The following is a 15,852-nucleotide window of genomic DNA, read 5'->3' as shown; positions in this document are numbered from 1 at the left end:
CACAGATTATTTTGCTTCATAAAGTTCTCTCTTTGTAAGGACCATTTCTGCACAATTTACACATGCAGTCAGAAGATAAGCTACTCTCGGGTTCAAGAGGAGAAGATTCATCTTCATTTGCTTTAGAACACAGCTGGGCACAAGGTGGAGAGACTGGCTCAGTGTGAAGCAACTGGGGCAATCAAAGGGATAGTTCCTCTTTAAATGCTTTATGTTTTATTATCATTTTATACATTGCACAAATGTGATCATCAATTATGTAGCCATCATAGGGAACATATTATAAAAAGTAATCAGAGTACTGTACATGACACTAATGGCTGTATTCACTGTTTTTGTTTATACTGATGGGATCAACAGTTCAAGAATTTTCTATCACAGGTAGCCAATTACTAGGGAAACTAATGAGGATTATAGCCTCAACTGTTGCCACAGATCTCTTTCCCTGCACCCAAATTTCTCTTCTATGAACTTCTATGAAACACAGTCTGAATCACAGTTTAGCCGTAAATTTTTCCTCTACATCTCTCCCATATTCTTTATTCTTGCTTGCCCAAATAAGCTTTTAAGTTCCTCTGAGGCAGCAATTATGCTTTATTCTTTTTTGTCTTTCCTATGTTACCTAGAATATACATGTTCAAGAAATTGTAACCGAGTGTTGATAATACTTCTTAAAATACACTGTGTCTCCTATGTGGCATGCTTTGCAAGTGTGACCTGGAAGGAACACACAAGGGGAGGCAGGCCCTGGCTGAAAGCGCCTGTCTTCTTTACCGGTTGGGCAGACAGACTCAAGTTACAAACCTCTTTGAACTTGACTATTCTCACATAAAGTGAGGATGACACTTATGTCTAAAGGAAGTTACGTTCTTCACATGGGAGTGTATATATAAAAATTGTTCTACCTGTTCCCCGACTGCTTTCTAAGTAACAGGGTTTCTTATACAGTGTTGCAGGAATTCAAGCCTATTGGATTTAAGAACTACTGAAATGGAAAGTAACAGGACAGATAGTCCAACCAATGGGATATGTAGTGAGACTAGAAACAGAGCCTGGTGTGCATGCACGTGAGTATACATATGTGTTTGCTTGTGTGTACATGTGTACGTATGTCCAGTTATCACAATGCCTTGTAAATATCGGCTTGAGGAGGGGCCAGATTCCTAAGCAGTCAAGTCACATGAAATCCTATATAAATAGCAAAGCTGGAGATGTCCCCACTTACTCAAGGGGTGCTTACATGCTGCAGAGTGAGCAAGCCTGTGGGGAATGTTTATGTCATATCCGAAGGTATTTCTGTGACCATCCCCACACAGGAAAATGGTCTGATCTGTAAGTCCGGGGTCATGAGTTCCAGCAGTGCTCAAAGGGTGGACTCTATATGTTTCCAGAGGACTCGCCATTCAGTGACCTTTATGGCTGGGGTGGGACTAAGGCCTTGATCTGTTGTTTGTAATGACACAACCTTCTCCTACCAAGCATGAAATTATTTAAATAAACTGGTGGCCTACAGAACTGTGGGGCTTGAGAACACGAATATGGTGTCCAATGTCTGGTTTCCTTAGATCGTGACTGCCCAGAATTAGACTGACGCGTCCTGTGGTGTGAATACAGTTATCCCTGCCTTTGTCTTAACTTTCAGAGGGAATAAGAGAGACTAGGTTTAGACTTTGCTTCGGAGTAAGCAAGGTGGAGTTGGGAGGCAGGTGTGAGGTAGAGTGCTGAGGAGACTGCGGAACAGGAGTCCAGAGGAGCAGGAGCCACCCCCCCCCACCCCCACCCCCCATTGCTTGACGGCCTGCCCCGTGCTGTTCAGAACTTAAATCCCGGCCCGCCGACTTCACAGTCCAAGTGCTTAACTCGGCACTACGGCCTCTCTATCTTCAGCACCACACTACACGGCGCTTCAAGTTTTAAAATCTCTATTATTTGCTGCTGGATAAAAACTGTAATGGCTGGTAAACAGAGTTTAGTGAGAGACCCCATGAAAGACATGCAAGTTTTTAAGTGATGTTAGACATAACAAGGAATCAGAACCACGTATATGAAAAACTCTAAAGTAAGCAGGAGATCCCTTCAGAAACATCAGACGTTTCCATCTACCTTCTCTTTCTCCTCATAAGTGAGTTTTCTTTCAGGGTAAAATTCATTGTAAAAAAAACCCCAGATAATTCTTCTATTCAATAAAATGTTTTCTACTTTAGTACTCTCCTTTGAAATATTATCTTTGTTAGACTTAACAATTTCTACCTTGGATTTTAGTTATCTGTGAATGCATTCTATTTTCTCAACTAAATCATGAATTTGGGGAAGGATCAATGTCAGACTGATCTTTGCAGCATGCACAGCGCACAGTAGGCATTCAAACACTGAATAGAAGACTGGCTGTTTTGTTGACTATTACTGAAAAAACTATATTTTTTTCCACAGCCAATACAAAGTAAGATTTTGAGTCAAGCTGAGACTCTGACCTTTTAACCACTCACTGAATCACTCTAATTATTCATTACTCACCCACTTTTTTATTCCCCTCCTTCAACAAATACTTAGTACTTGACCTCGGAGATAAGGCAGTGAATAAGGCATGCATGGTTCCTGGCTTAGTAGAACTGATACTCCAGTGGGCACTTCCACCACTTGTAACATTGTTTCTAAGGAAAATTAATATGGAATTCCAAGTGACAAATTTTTAAGTGCAGTTTTTAAAGCTGGACAAGGCCTTAATTTATCCTCACAGACAAGAACTCCATGGACTGATGTATATCCATTGACAAAATAAAGACAATTAATTTCTGACCCTGCCAATATCAGAGGTATGTTACCAAGAAAATTGAGGTAATCTATGTAAAATCACCTTGGATCTTGGGACAAATGGCAATATTTCAGGAAAAGTTTAACTGCTCTCATTGTCAGTAAACATTGGATTTGTCACATACAAGATTATAAAATCATGGATTATATAGATTATATATGGCTATAGAACTTGCAAGTTTTAAGAGTCAGCCTAGCATTAAGGTCTGGACTAGTTGGACTGTTGCTGCATTTCGGGTGTTTTTGCAGAATTTTGGCATTCTTCCTGGGGTGGTTTTCTGTTTTCCTTTATAAAGTGGCAAATTTAAACAATTAGCATTTGCAGGGTTCTTTAGAGTTTGTAACATGCTTTCACATAAATTAGCATATTTCATCTTATCATGATCCTCATTTGCAAAGGCAAAAACTGAGGCTAAGAAGGGTAGGAAAATCCATGGTTGCTCAATGGGCGTTGGCTGCCAACAACCAAAATTCTTTGCCTCCTCACGGCACCATACTGACTCTCTACACACAGTCTTGGGGAGAAAGTAAAGTCAGTCCCTTCAAACTGGCTCTGCAATAAGGAATGTGTACCTAAAGGTACAGCATATACTAAGGAAATACCAGTCCTAAAAGTAGCCCCAACCCAACTCTTCGGATAGATGCATCCCTCGGTCTGTCCGACTGAGATGTGATACAGTAAGAAATATATATTCAGTGTTTATCCCCAATTCCTGGCACAGACTTTCTAAAACCCATGTAACTTTCTGAATGATAGGGGTGATTAGAATATCTTTTATCATCACACCTGGGTTTTTTTTTTCAGTTCCTGGCCCAGAAGGGTTCAGAGAGCTCCCAGGCTGGAGAGGGTGATATACTCCAAACTCCCTGGGGACAGGAGCTCCTGAACTTGGGACTCCTAGGCCTTGTCCTATGTACCTCTGAATTTGGCTGTTCATTTTTATCCTTTAGAATATCCTTTGTAATCAACCAGTTACAGCAAGTGAAGTGTTTCCCTGGGTCCTATGAGCCAGTGTAGCAAATTATCAGACCTAAGGAGGGGTCACCATGGGAGCCCTGGAATTGCAGGTAAGTCAGACAGACATGTGGGTAACCTGGAAACCCACTGCTTGCAATGGGTGCCTAAAGTAGAGGGCAGTCTTACAGGACTGACCCCTCAACCTGTGCAGTTCACGCTAACTTTGGGTAAGATAGTGTCAAACTTAAATAAATTGTAGGCCACCCAGTTGGTATCCACAGAGAACTGGAGAACTCCTTGGTGTGGAAAACCCACACATTTGGTGTTAGAAGTGTTGTGAGTACAGAAACAGCGCTCCTTTACCAAACATCAATTCAGAAAATACTTTGAATGGCTTCCATGGCCAGACACTAAACAGATAAAGTTCCTGCTATCCTGTGATGCTTACATTCTAGTATCTAGAAAGAGAGTTAATAAATTAACAAATGATTAGGATGTCATGTGATAATAAATGCCGAAGGAACAATTAAGCATGGTAGGCGGGAAGAGGGTGATGGAGTATCTTATTTCACGTAAAGTAGTTAGGAAAGGGCTTTCTCCTATCACGGCACTGACCAGAGGCCCGAGGGAAGGGAAGGAGGGAGCCATGTAGATATCTGGGGAAACACCCAGGCGAAGCCAATCCCACGTATCAGCATTCTGAGGACTGTCCTCCGTGCTGCTGGAATTCGCCCATTCCATTTACTCTCTCATATAACTATTTCATACCTTCTCCTCCCTCATCAAATCTCCAACACCTTCTTGACTTTTTCGTCCTTCATCCCCAACTTTACTTGCCATTTCATTGAGAAAGTTTAAAAAATTGGAAGAGAACTTACACACGCTCCTATAGTTACATCAGTGAATTTACTTGCATTTCTGCTCATATACCATGGCTTTCCTCCTGGTACTGTGAGTGAACTGTTGGGGCACAGGAGGCCACACTCTCCCTTTACGTACTAGAGCACACCCCACTTCTCCTACTCAAGGACGTGTGACCACTCATACTGCCCTCTTTCTTCAGCATCAGCTGTTCCCTCCCCAACGGGATTAATCTATCAGGACAGATGTGCTAATGATTTTCCCCCCTTCAAAACAGAACATTCTCTTGACCTTTTATTAACTTCATTGTCCATTTTCTACACCCTTTACAGCAAAATTCCTCAAGAGTGAATGACTACCACTCTCTCTAGCTCTTCTTCCTTCCTTCCTTCTTGAGCTGACGTCAGCTGGACTCTCACCTCCACAGCTTCGCTGAAACAGCTCTTGTTAAGGTGCCCAGTGATCCCCACCTTGTAGAATCTGGTCAATTCTCAGACTTCCTCTTGTCTCTAGTCATTGTCAGCTTTCGAAGTAGCTGACCACCCTCCCCTTTTTGAAATACAATCTCCCCTCGGCTTGCAGGACACCAAAATCTCTTGGTGCTCCTCCTGAGCAGACTGGATATCCTTGGTCTTCTCTGCTGATGTCTTAATATCAGACTGCCCCATACCTCAGTCCACTGAGCCCTTTCCTTCTGTATTCCCCCCTAGTGATGCCCTCCCATCTAACTTAAAACCCATCTCGGTGCGGACCTCTCCCAAGTGTGCATTTCTAGTCTAGACCTCTCCCCAGTATCCTGGACTCATATAAAGTGCTTGCTTGACTTCTCTACTTGGATGTCTCAAAGGCATCTTGATGCAACATGTGCAAGACTGGGACTCTCTGGGCTCCTCCTGCCAGCTCAACCCTTCAGGCTTCCCTGTCTTTGTAAATGGTAACTAGCCAACCTTCCAGTTGCACAGGTTTGAAGTCATCTTTGACTCTTCTTTTCCCTCATAATCTTCATTCAGTCTCTCAGTTCTTACAAGTTATACTTCCAACTACTTCCCACCAGATTTACACAACCACCCTGGTTCAAGCTCACAGCGTTTCTTGCCATGATCTCCTACTCTTAACCCCGCATCCAGGGTTATCCTTTTAAAAAGTATGTCAGAACATGTCATTCCCTTCATCAAAACTCTTTTAATGGTTTCCTGTTTGTCTCAATTAAAATCTAAAGTCTTTGCAAAAGACTTTCAGGTCCTCTATCACTTGGCCCCTGCGAGGGCTCTGGCCTCGTCCCCACCTACTCCCCTTGGCTGCCTACGTTCCAGCCACACCAGCCTCCTTACTGTTCCTTAAGGATGCAGCGCACTGCCGCGCTCTTGCGCTTACTGTTAATTCCACCTGAAACACTCTACTGCAAGAAGGTTCACTCCCTTATCTTCTCCAGGCCTTTGCCCAAATATCATTTTTCTGACCAAGTCCAACTTTGACCACACTATTTAGAGTAGCAACCTCTAACCCACCCTGGTGCTTCTTGATTCCCCTCCTTCCTGAATTTTTCTCTTTGGAATCTGCCACACATCTTACATGTCATATTTGTGCGTCTTTGTTGGTTATGTCCTTCCACTAGTATATAACCTCCATGAGAATGAAGGTATATCTGGTTTGCTCTTGGCACCCAGGAAAGTGCTTGGCATATAGGAAGAACTCAATACATATTACTGAATGAGTGATGAATAAGTTCAATTAACTTCTTTGGGGAATTTTGCTATAAAAGAACAAGAAGTGGAGTGCAGGTAGGATAAGGTGAGATTTAATTTTTAAGACATGTAATATCACAGAATGCTTATATGTTAATAGAAAGAATCCAGTGGCGGTGGACAATTTGATGATATAGGAGAAAGAGGGAAATCTGTGTCAATCACATTGTTAAGTTGGCAAGAAGAGATGGCACACCTGGAGGGACTGGCCTTACATGGAAGCAAAGACAGTTAATCTATAGAAACAGGAGATAAGGTAGAGTATACATGTAGATAGGTGGGATCATATATATTTTTCTGAATGCTGTTAATTTCCTTTCTGCTTCAGTTGAGATGAAAAAAGAGAAGAGGCATTGAAGATCTGAGAGGGAAGGAGAAGGTGTAAAGAATTCTCTAGAGAGTGGGGATGTGAATTAATTAGGGAAAGGTAGTAGGATTGCCAGGCTCACTTAAAGTTAGTCGTCATGAATTTCAAATGAGACCTGTCAGCATGATAGTGTGAGCTCTAGCTGTGTTCAGTACATATACAGGAAGGTGTAGGGTTGGATTTAAGCAAGCTTGGCATAGCACTTTGCACAAGAGATGACTAAGGTTGTTGATTATATGTGCAATAAGGTAATCATGATGATGGACCATGAAATCTAGTCTAGGCTAGGTAACATGGGATGTGAGAGTAAGGGGGTGAGGGAAGGGTGGTTAGAGGCACTGTTAAAATGATAAGATAAATAAATTGGCTACTTTAGCCAATCTTGTTTGATGATTTTTAATTGGGGGAGCAAGTCACAAAGATAGGAGGTGTTGATAAGAGAAGACATTTTAAAACAGGACTATGGAAGGGTGCAGTTACTGGCAGTGATAAAGTCAAGGCTCTGACTATTAGGGCTGGTTGGCTAAGGTGAAGTAGAAGGCTTCCTGGAGAAGAGGTCAAGCATTTAGAGGCCAGGGTGTTGGGAGGATCAACTGTGTGAATATTGAAAACACCAAGAATTAATATGTGTATTCTTAAAAAGAAGACAATGGGAAGGGGCTAACTTAAAAAAAATTTTTTTTTTTGGACTCATGGAGAGTGACCTGGGATTCTGTTGCTGATTTAAACAAGGAGCAGTGGCAGGTAGCATAGGTGTACTGGCATGACCTTCAAAGGAATTAGGGGATTTTATGGAGAAGGCATGGGAAGTGACCTGAATTGGTAATGAGGTGCAGGAAAAACACCCTACCCCGTTTCAGGCTTGGTGATATGAGAGAGCCCGGCAGCGGAAACATGAATCAGAGGACAGGTTTCAGTTGGAGCAAGACGGTATAGGGCCACTCTGAGAAGAGGTTAAGAAAACAGAACTGATACTCCATCAGCAAAAATGGCCTTTACTAGCTACTGTGCGTGAATATTCAGAAATTTCCATTTTTTGAGACATTATTTTAAAAATAAATTCAATTTTCAGGGGTTGTTCTACTTTCTTTGGCTTGTGTAACAAAACACCACACCTGGGGGCTTAAATAACAGAAAGGTATTGCTCCGCAGTTCTAGAATCTATACATCTGGAATCAAGCGTGGCCAGGCCCCCTCTGAAATCCATGGCGAGAACCCTCCCTTGGCTCTTCCATCTTCTGATGATTGGCCAGCAATCCTTGATGTTCTTGGCTTGTAGATGCATCGCTCTGATCTCCGCCTCCACTATGACAAGGCATTCTCCACCAGTGCCTCTGACCCCTCTTGGGGTAAGGACACCAGTCATGTTGGATTAAGGGTCCACTTACACCAGGGTGACTTCATCTTCACTAATTACATCTGCAACAACCTTATCTTCAAATAAGGTCACATTCTGATATACTAGTGGAGAGAACCTCAACATATCTTTTTGTGGGGACACAATTCAATCTATAATAGGAGTGTTGACCAAAAAACACTACATCTTTTATGGAACGTGTTCATATTTTGAGTTGCTTGGGTTTTTGTCTTGCTCAGTAAATGAAGCCTGGTAGCCCAAGCATTTGAGTAAGTCCTGTTGTTTGTAAAATGCCTAACAGCCTAGAGACAAAAGTGTTATATACTGGGCATGTGATTTCAAGTCATAAACATAAAAGTAACTATTCACTGTGTGATGCTTCCATTGAACCTACTGGGACAGCCCACCTGGCTCAGAAGGAAAGCATCACAATTTTCAGTTGAGGGTCTTGGGGTCCTTTCACTATTCTTGTAGCTCTGTTATTTTAATATGTTGAGCCCACTGAAACTCACAAACCTACAGGTCTAAGATGGGGAAAAGCTTGCAACAACACGATGCCATGATATTCATCAGCTGAGAACATTTCTTGTTATGTCATGGAGATGGGAAGGAGAAGGGGGAAAAGTACTCATCTGGTTCGTTAGGCATAAGTTGAATCAGGACCCCAGAGATTCCAGATTCTGAACCACTGGAAAGTGCTACCTGAGGTCTTGTTTCCCTGGCTGTGGCCGTGCCTTCCTCTGCTCTTAAAAGAGTCATATGAGTGAGAGATGCCACTCTTCTGCAATGGAGAAAACCTAGGCTACACAGCCACTTATTGTACACTTACTGGAAGCCCAGCTCTATTCTAGTTCTCCAACCCACTGCAAGTGGGGACCTTAGCCTGTGCCCATTGAGGGCTGCTCCTGGAAAACTGTGAGTCCAGGTCTTGGAATAAACACGGAGGGATGATCCCAGCTCCTCACATTTAGTGAGCAGGTAGGTACATACCAAGTCGTTTGTTCCAAATCAGTCCAAATCAATGTTCACTTCAGTTTCAATGTGACTCACGGCAAATTCTGAATTGGTGGAGTCCAAATTAACGAGGTTTGTTATGCCGAGGGAAGTGATCTGATTATGTGACTCTTCTAAACCTTGTCAGAATGGAGCTAGCATTTCAGAAGGGATGGTAAGGCTGAGGTTCATTACTTGAAGCTAATGTCTTTCATGAAAGATACAGAATCCAACTGTTTAGTCATGTCTCTCTCCCTCACGACTTCCCGCACAGCTTGTAACAAATGAAGTCCCTCACACTATTACTCTAATTGAATTCCAACTTGGGTAATTATACTATAATTAGATAAATTTTCCCCATAGTTTTAATTCGCTGACAAATAGTGCTAGTCAAACAGCTACATTTCATTCCTAGAAACGCATCCCCACTCCATTTCAGTGATGAGTGGAGTGATTTATATTTCGGAGATATGTGTATGAAAAATGCACAGCTCATAAAATATTTTAGGTATCATTCATGATTACATATGCTTATCTCAGCATGAGATAACATTAATTTCTATTATAATCTTTCATCTAATTTCTCATATGCTTGGTGCCAAAAGAACTTAGACAGTTAATTAGCATTTCTATTTCCAGAACAATTTTTGTTTTGTTAACGAGTAGCTTGTATTTTTTTTATTTCTAAAGCATATTTCATTGTTTCTGGGAGGCAGACTGGGGTAGGTGTTACTATTTCCCATTCTTTGGATGAAAAAATTGAGGCAGTATTCCCTAAAGTGAGGGCGCCAGTAACTCAGCGCTAGGCTTGGAACCTAAGCGCCCTGTGGTCTCCTCATCCAGGCTCTGTCTGTCAGACACTGGGTCACTGGCGATCACTTCTGTGTCACTAATGAGAACACAAAGAGCAGCACACTTATGACCTATGTCACCGATCACTAATTTGTAATAATTAACGATTTAGGCAGGAGTCAGAGGCCTAATCACTAGGTCCGGTGCCATCCTTGCACCGTTTACAGGGACGGTGCCCACAGGTTCCTACTAGGCACAGCACAACGGGAAGAAGAGCAAGAAGTGATGCAAAGGGGTGCGAGAGGATTCAAATTTCAGTTTTAGTTTGATGACCTTTCTTCAAGGGTTGTAGATGGCTTTTAATAAAAGATATTAAAGGCAACATCCAAATACTCACAAAAAGCAGCAGTAGCAGGGGTGTTATAACGATGCCCTGAAAGAGATAAAAGAGATGATCATTTATCAGCCTGGAAAGCAGGGCACTTTCTTTGCTGTTTTAAACTCTAATACACGGAAATGCTTATGCTCACTTCCGTTTAATAATATCTAGGACATAAAGAAGAAGGAGCCCTAATCTTGGCTCTCCTGACCGTAAAAAGTCTCAGCACATCTATTACAATCATTCGTATGCGGCGTCATTAAGAGAACTGCCACCAACCTTCCCTTTCTAAAACCTAAGTTGCCTTCCACATGGCACAGGTATCACTCGGGTGGCAGCCGGCAAGCTCTCTCCCTCCAACGCATTCCACTTGAGCTTGGAGAAAGTGCCCCCTTTCAAGAGAAGACAGGTGGCGTAGTCCCAGCTGGGGTGCTCTCCCGGGCAAAGACCGCAGTCAGTCATAATGAAGGAGACCTCGTGCCTTTGTACAGTGGACTGATCTCCCCCAGGAAATGAGCTGGGATCTCAAAACTCATTTTACTTGATTAGACTCCATGTCTCCTTGGTGGAAGGCACGTCTTTCATCTAATTCAGCCACACAGGACCACCTCAGTCCCTCTGCCTCCCCAGGCAGAAAGGAGCAAAAGATGTGTTTTTCTGCGATGACAGGGAACAGTTTGAGGCTGTTGTCGATGAGGCAGGATACAAGCTTTTAGGCTTCTTGAAGGTGAATCTTTAAAATGAGGTGGTTGAGTTGGGAGCTGACCTGACCGGTTTCAGTTTTAGAGCAGCACATGATTATTCACTCTTCTTTAACTCTCAACACTTGTTTGTGATTTATACAAGAAAAAGCATTTCATATTTTTTATTAATGAATTCTACTTAGAACTGCAAAATTCCAAAGATTCTGTGTGTGTATGTATGAGAGGGAGACAGACAGACAGAGGCTATAGTGTGCCCAGGATCTGCATATGGGACCATTTCATTACTCTGGGAAAACCATCCTTTCGGTATTTATATGAGGCCCTTTTGTCACTACAGTGACCAAATTCTTTTCAATGTGGCCCAAAAGACACTGGCTTGCCTTATAGAACATTGCTACTCTGACTTTCTTAGGCATACACGCATATGAATATTCACACACAGGCTTGCTTTATTGTCAAATAATAGAATAAATGCTTCCTTATTGTGCAAACTTTTGCAATTTCTAATTGCAAAATAATTTTCCAACTACAAAAGTTGGTAAGTAATTTAGTATATGAAAAGTGGGTTTGATTTAGCTTATAACCTAGCCAGGTTTACTTCTGTTATCTAGCAATTCACCTAAATTCAGATAAGAGAAATAGAAACTTATACTGATGTTCATGATGGAATATCAATAGCACTAAATAATAATGCTTCTGAGAAACAAGGCAGGCTATCTGTGATAGGATAAGAAATTTCAATTTGCAGGAAGAAGGTTGAGCATTGTCACTATTGTAGGGACGTTTGTCTTGTATTAGAGGAGTTACAGCCACACTGCACAGCACATTGGGACCCATGTTCTTCCTGGTACCCAATTAGTTTCCTTTGCAACAGTGGAACACTAATAGTATTAGTAATGATATCAGTACTTTTAATGGTATTTTGCTTCAAGAATGACCCTCCCTTATTGAAGGAGTTAGGTTATATAACAACCCCATTTTATAGTTGAAGAAACTAGGGTTCAGAAAAGCAAAGCAAACAGTCCAAAGTCACACAGCAAATAAAGGCAAAGCCTGGACTTGAGCTGCTTTGCCCAATTCCAAATCCAGAACTGACTCCACTATACCACTGATCCTGGGTAGCAGATTTCAGCAACCAATATAATTTCTACAGCTCTGCTTAGGACATATATGTAGTGATGAGTTGGCTGTATGATCTTGGTCTCAAATTGATAACCAGTTCTTAGACATGCCCTTACTTTGCAAAGCAGAGCACCATTATCTGTGTGTTTTTCTGCCTAAATATTCAAGTGTATAGTCATCAACACATATTTAATATTTGTTCCTGGAATATTAAAAATGTCTTTCTGAATAGGATGTATTTTCTAGTTCTGGATTCAGAATTCCTTATTATTTTCTAAAAAATGGCTGTTCAGGTTTTAACTAAGAATTGTTAAATATTGCTGAAACCTGCTTTCCAGCTGTAGTAGGAACTGAGTCGGCCATGATACCATTAATCCAAACAAGAGCACCATACTTAGGTTTTGGTGAAGTCATTTTAAATTACCATTAAAATAAGAACATTTATGGAGTACTTGTCTTAGAGTCAGAGGAAGTGCTAAGGATGTCATCTTATGTAACTGCACAACAAGCCTAGGAGGTAGGTACTATTACTACCCCCAGGTAGGGAAGGCAGCTGAGACTCAGAGACAGAGTGAAGGAGGAAGAGGCAGCCTGGGAATTCAATCTCTGTCTCCCTGCCTCCAGAGCCTGCGATCCTGAACGGTGGAAATAAAATCCTTGCACTCTTACCCTATTTCCTTAGGGATATATTTTAAGAGTAAACCTGAGAGGAGCTTCAAACTCAGAATGTCTTTTTGATGACATGAAACAAATGGAGAAATAAGCTTTTGTGTAATGCAGTTGATACATTTCTTTAAAGTCAAGTTTTTGCAAATATCAATGGTAAACGGGAGGAACTAAAAATGTAAAGTGTAACAGCAGCCATCATCAGAAGCTGGAGAGTCAAATAAACATGTTATTTGCTTTTGGGTACACAGAAGGCTCAATTTGATTCCCGCTCCTTTCTCTTTAAAGGTAAATCTTAGACAAATGGATAGAACCAAAGAGATGGTGTATGAGCACTTCTAACAAGAGACATTACTCTCCCCGCAGATTCACGGTCAGACAATTTTAGCATCTTTGCAATTGGGAAGGTGTGTTAAGCTTTCTGATTGCAACACCTGAAGAAGTAAAGTCACAAAGTGACGGGCTTTGTCTCTTAAAAAACCTTCAGAAAATCCATTTACACCTCTGATGTGAGTAACTGGGTGAATATATTTCAATGACTATAGTGGAAAGGAAAAAAAAGTGTCAAATCTCAGACACTGAGATTTAGTCACATTAACATACAAACCACAAACCCCCAACTAACAACAAAACTATGAATGCATTTCTCTTAGCAGCAGAATTTGTGAAAAAGGCAAAACTGAAGCGAATTACTATTTTTTTAAAAGAAAATTTTATCAAAAGCTTTTGCTGCCACAACTACTGCTAAAACTGACTTCTTAGGCTTCTGTCTCAGGATAGTGAATGTTAAGCCTTGGAAAAGGTGCTTTTTGTTCTTTAATTAAAAGGCAATAGCTCTGTTTTTACAGAATGATAGAATCTCAGCTTTGCAAGGGATCTTAGGCCTACCTGGTTCAACACACATCTGAAGCATGACTTCTCTGTCTCCCTCCCTCACCTGCTCACCAGTGAGCCCCAGGGGTGACACTGTTCTCGCAGTCCAGGTGTCGGTGGGAGAGGTCAGTTCGGCTTACCGGGAGTGGAAATCCATCCGAGGCACGGCACCAAATATGTTAGTGGAGGGGTGGGGGGCACTGTGTATTTTCCTCGGTTCTTGTCCCCACCGCAACAAAGAACTGAAGGGCAGAGACACAGTAGTGAAGCAGAGTAAAAGTTTTATTTAAAATTACTTAAAGAGAGAAAAAGTGCAGGTTGCTGCGGGGAAGAGAGGCGCCTTGAAAGGTTTAAGTTTTATTTAAAGAGAGAAAGTACATGCTCAGAGAAAAGGGAGTGTGGGTCAAAGGAAAGGAGCGACACATAGCAGCAATTCACCAGAGAGTTCTGCTTTATTAGGGAAAGGTGCTGGGTTATATAGGAAGGGACATGAATTGATTGAGGTGTCACTTCTACGGGGCTGGTGGCTGTTGGCTAGGTGCTGGGATTGGGAGGGGGGCGAGAGGTGATTGGGCTTCAGGTGGCGCCGAAGAGAAGCCGGAAGTTTGCCATCTTACTGGTGGGGACCCTTCAGTGGGCTACTTCAGAGAGAAGCACACTGAAAGATTGGGAAAAAGTTAAAGTTACACACTTACAAAGTGTGGGCAACCCCAGAGAGAGGTACACACTGAAAAGTTGGGGGCTCCCCCTTCTAAGGATTTTTCAGGAATGTGACAAAGGGCCAGTGGTGTGGACTTGTTAAGAGGTCTCAAGATGTTTAACTTTGATGAGACATTAAGTTTAGTATCAGTCGTCCATGTAATTCTGCAAAATTAGCTTAAGACAATAAATTTACTGCTCTAGTTCCCTCCCAGGATAGCAGCTTCCTGGTCTGGGGGCATATCAATCAGGACTGCCTGGTGGGCTGAGTTATTGTCTGTTTGCAAAAGAGTACGTTAAGAATCTTACTTCTTCATTTCTTGGGTTTTTTAATATGCAATTTTAGCTTTAAGATGGAATCTTCCTGTCTTTATTATGCTGTTTATAGGTGAGCCTTTTAGCAGACTTAACTGAATCTTACAATGGCATGATCTAATTGACACGATGAAGACACCACCTGTGCTTGGATACTTTTCCTTTCTGGGGAATATTCAAACATTCTAGGTCAAGTTGTTCTTAACCTTTTGAGCTTTAACCAATTAACTCATTAACTCTGAGTCTTTTCTGGCTTTCTAGTTTTACCTGGTTAACGGAGTCCTTTCTACTAGGCTTTACTGACCTTATTCTCTTTCCATCCGCTCATATCTGTTTTCCTGCCCACCAGAGGCACACACTGCCCAGCCCAGCACGTTCACGAGGAAGCTCTTTCTCAAGCTGATCTCAAAGCACTTCCATGGTTCCCTTTCTCACCTGGGAGCAGCTTAGGGCAAGTCTCACCCCACCTTCCTTATGATGGCCTTTTCACTGCTGCTTTGAATGGTGTAAATAAAATCTCTGCATTCTTAAACTACATACATCCTCAGGGCTATATTTTAGGATTAATGCCGAAGTGAGTTACGTCTTCTCCAGGTGAAAAGTCCCCAGGCCCTCTCATCTTCCTCCTTGGGGATGGTTCTGAGCTTTCTCTAAACATAATCTCGTCCAGATGAATTTAAGAGTCCACAGCACCTGCTTAATAAAAATGGACCAAAACCTGGAAATCAGGCCAAAAGAGGACTGTGTGTCCTCCTGGTGTTATCCTGGAGCACTGGCTAAGAGGCCAGTTCAAGGATTATTTAATTACTCAGAGGAATATACCTTTGCTTCACTTCTATTTACTACTGAGTAGGGCCAAGACTGTGAAATTACATGTTAATTTATGAAGTTCTGTCCAGGAGAAACAGAAGTACTCCTGTCTAGTAGAAAAACAACCATAGATGTTATGATGTGATTACCTTGTAGGTATTAGCTAGTTTTGTCTCAAACTAGCAAACTTATTTTGGTATGCTTTTCTGATGAACTATATAACCCTCATTTCTATAATCTCCCAGAAACCAGCTTTACCATAGCCCTGGCTCCCTCAGTATTGGGTTAAATAAATGTTTATCATGCGTTCATGTTTTTAAGAAAGTCATTTCCAACTTTGAAAATTATATTTTGACAACTCCTTTACTCTGGACTTTGTATTTTTTTTTTTAAAGATGAT

The 15,852-nt window shown here is 41.7% G+C and overlaps 1 protein-coding gene and 1 long non-coding RNA gene across 7 annotated transcripts in view; one reads left to right on the top strand and one right to left on the bottom strand.

The window, feature by feature from the left end:
- The window catches only part of LOC140848544 (uncharacterized), a 52,598-nt gene extending 50,871 nt beyond the window's left edge, over nt 1-1,727 (top strand). The window contains exon 5 of the long non-coding RNA XR_012129627.1: nt 949-1,727. This is a non-coding gene — a long non-coding RNA (uncharacterized lncRNA). The remainder of the gene's footprint in view (nt 1-948) is intronic.
- The window catches only part of SLC10A7 (solute carrier family 10 member 7), a 237,929-nt gene that overhangs the window by 63,622 nt on the left and 158,455 nt on the right, over nt 1-15,852 (bottom strand). For all 6 annotated transcript variants that reach the window (XR_012129626.1, XM_073232598.1, XM_073232603.1 and 3 more), the window contains one exon: nt 10,282-10,317. Coding sequence is in view for 5 of the 6 variants with exons in the window: in XM_073232598.1 (XP_073088699.1) it covers nt 10,282-10,317 (36 nt within the window). In the remaining variant the exon portion in view is untranslated. The remainder of the gene's footprint in view (nt 1-10,281; nt 10,318-15,852) is intronic.

Source organism: Manis javanica, chromosome 3 (assembly GCF_040802235.1).
Source record: "Manis javanica isolate MJ-LG chromosome 3, MJ_LKY, whole genome shotgun sequence".
Classification (NCBI taxonomy): domain Eukaryota; kingdom Metazoa; phylum Chordata; class Mammalia; order Pholidota; family Manidae; genus Manis; species Manis javanica.
This window is presented reverse-complemented; position numbering and strand designations above follow the sequence as displayed.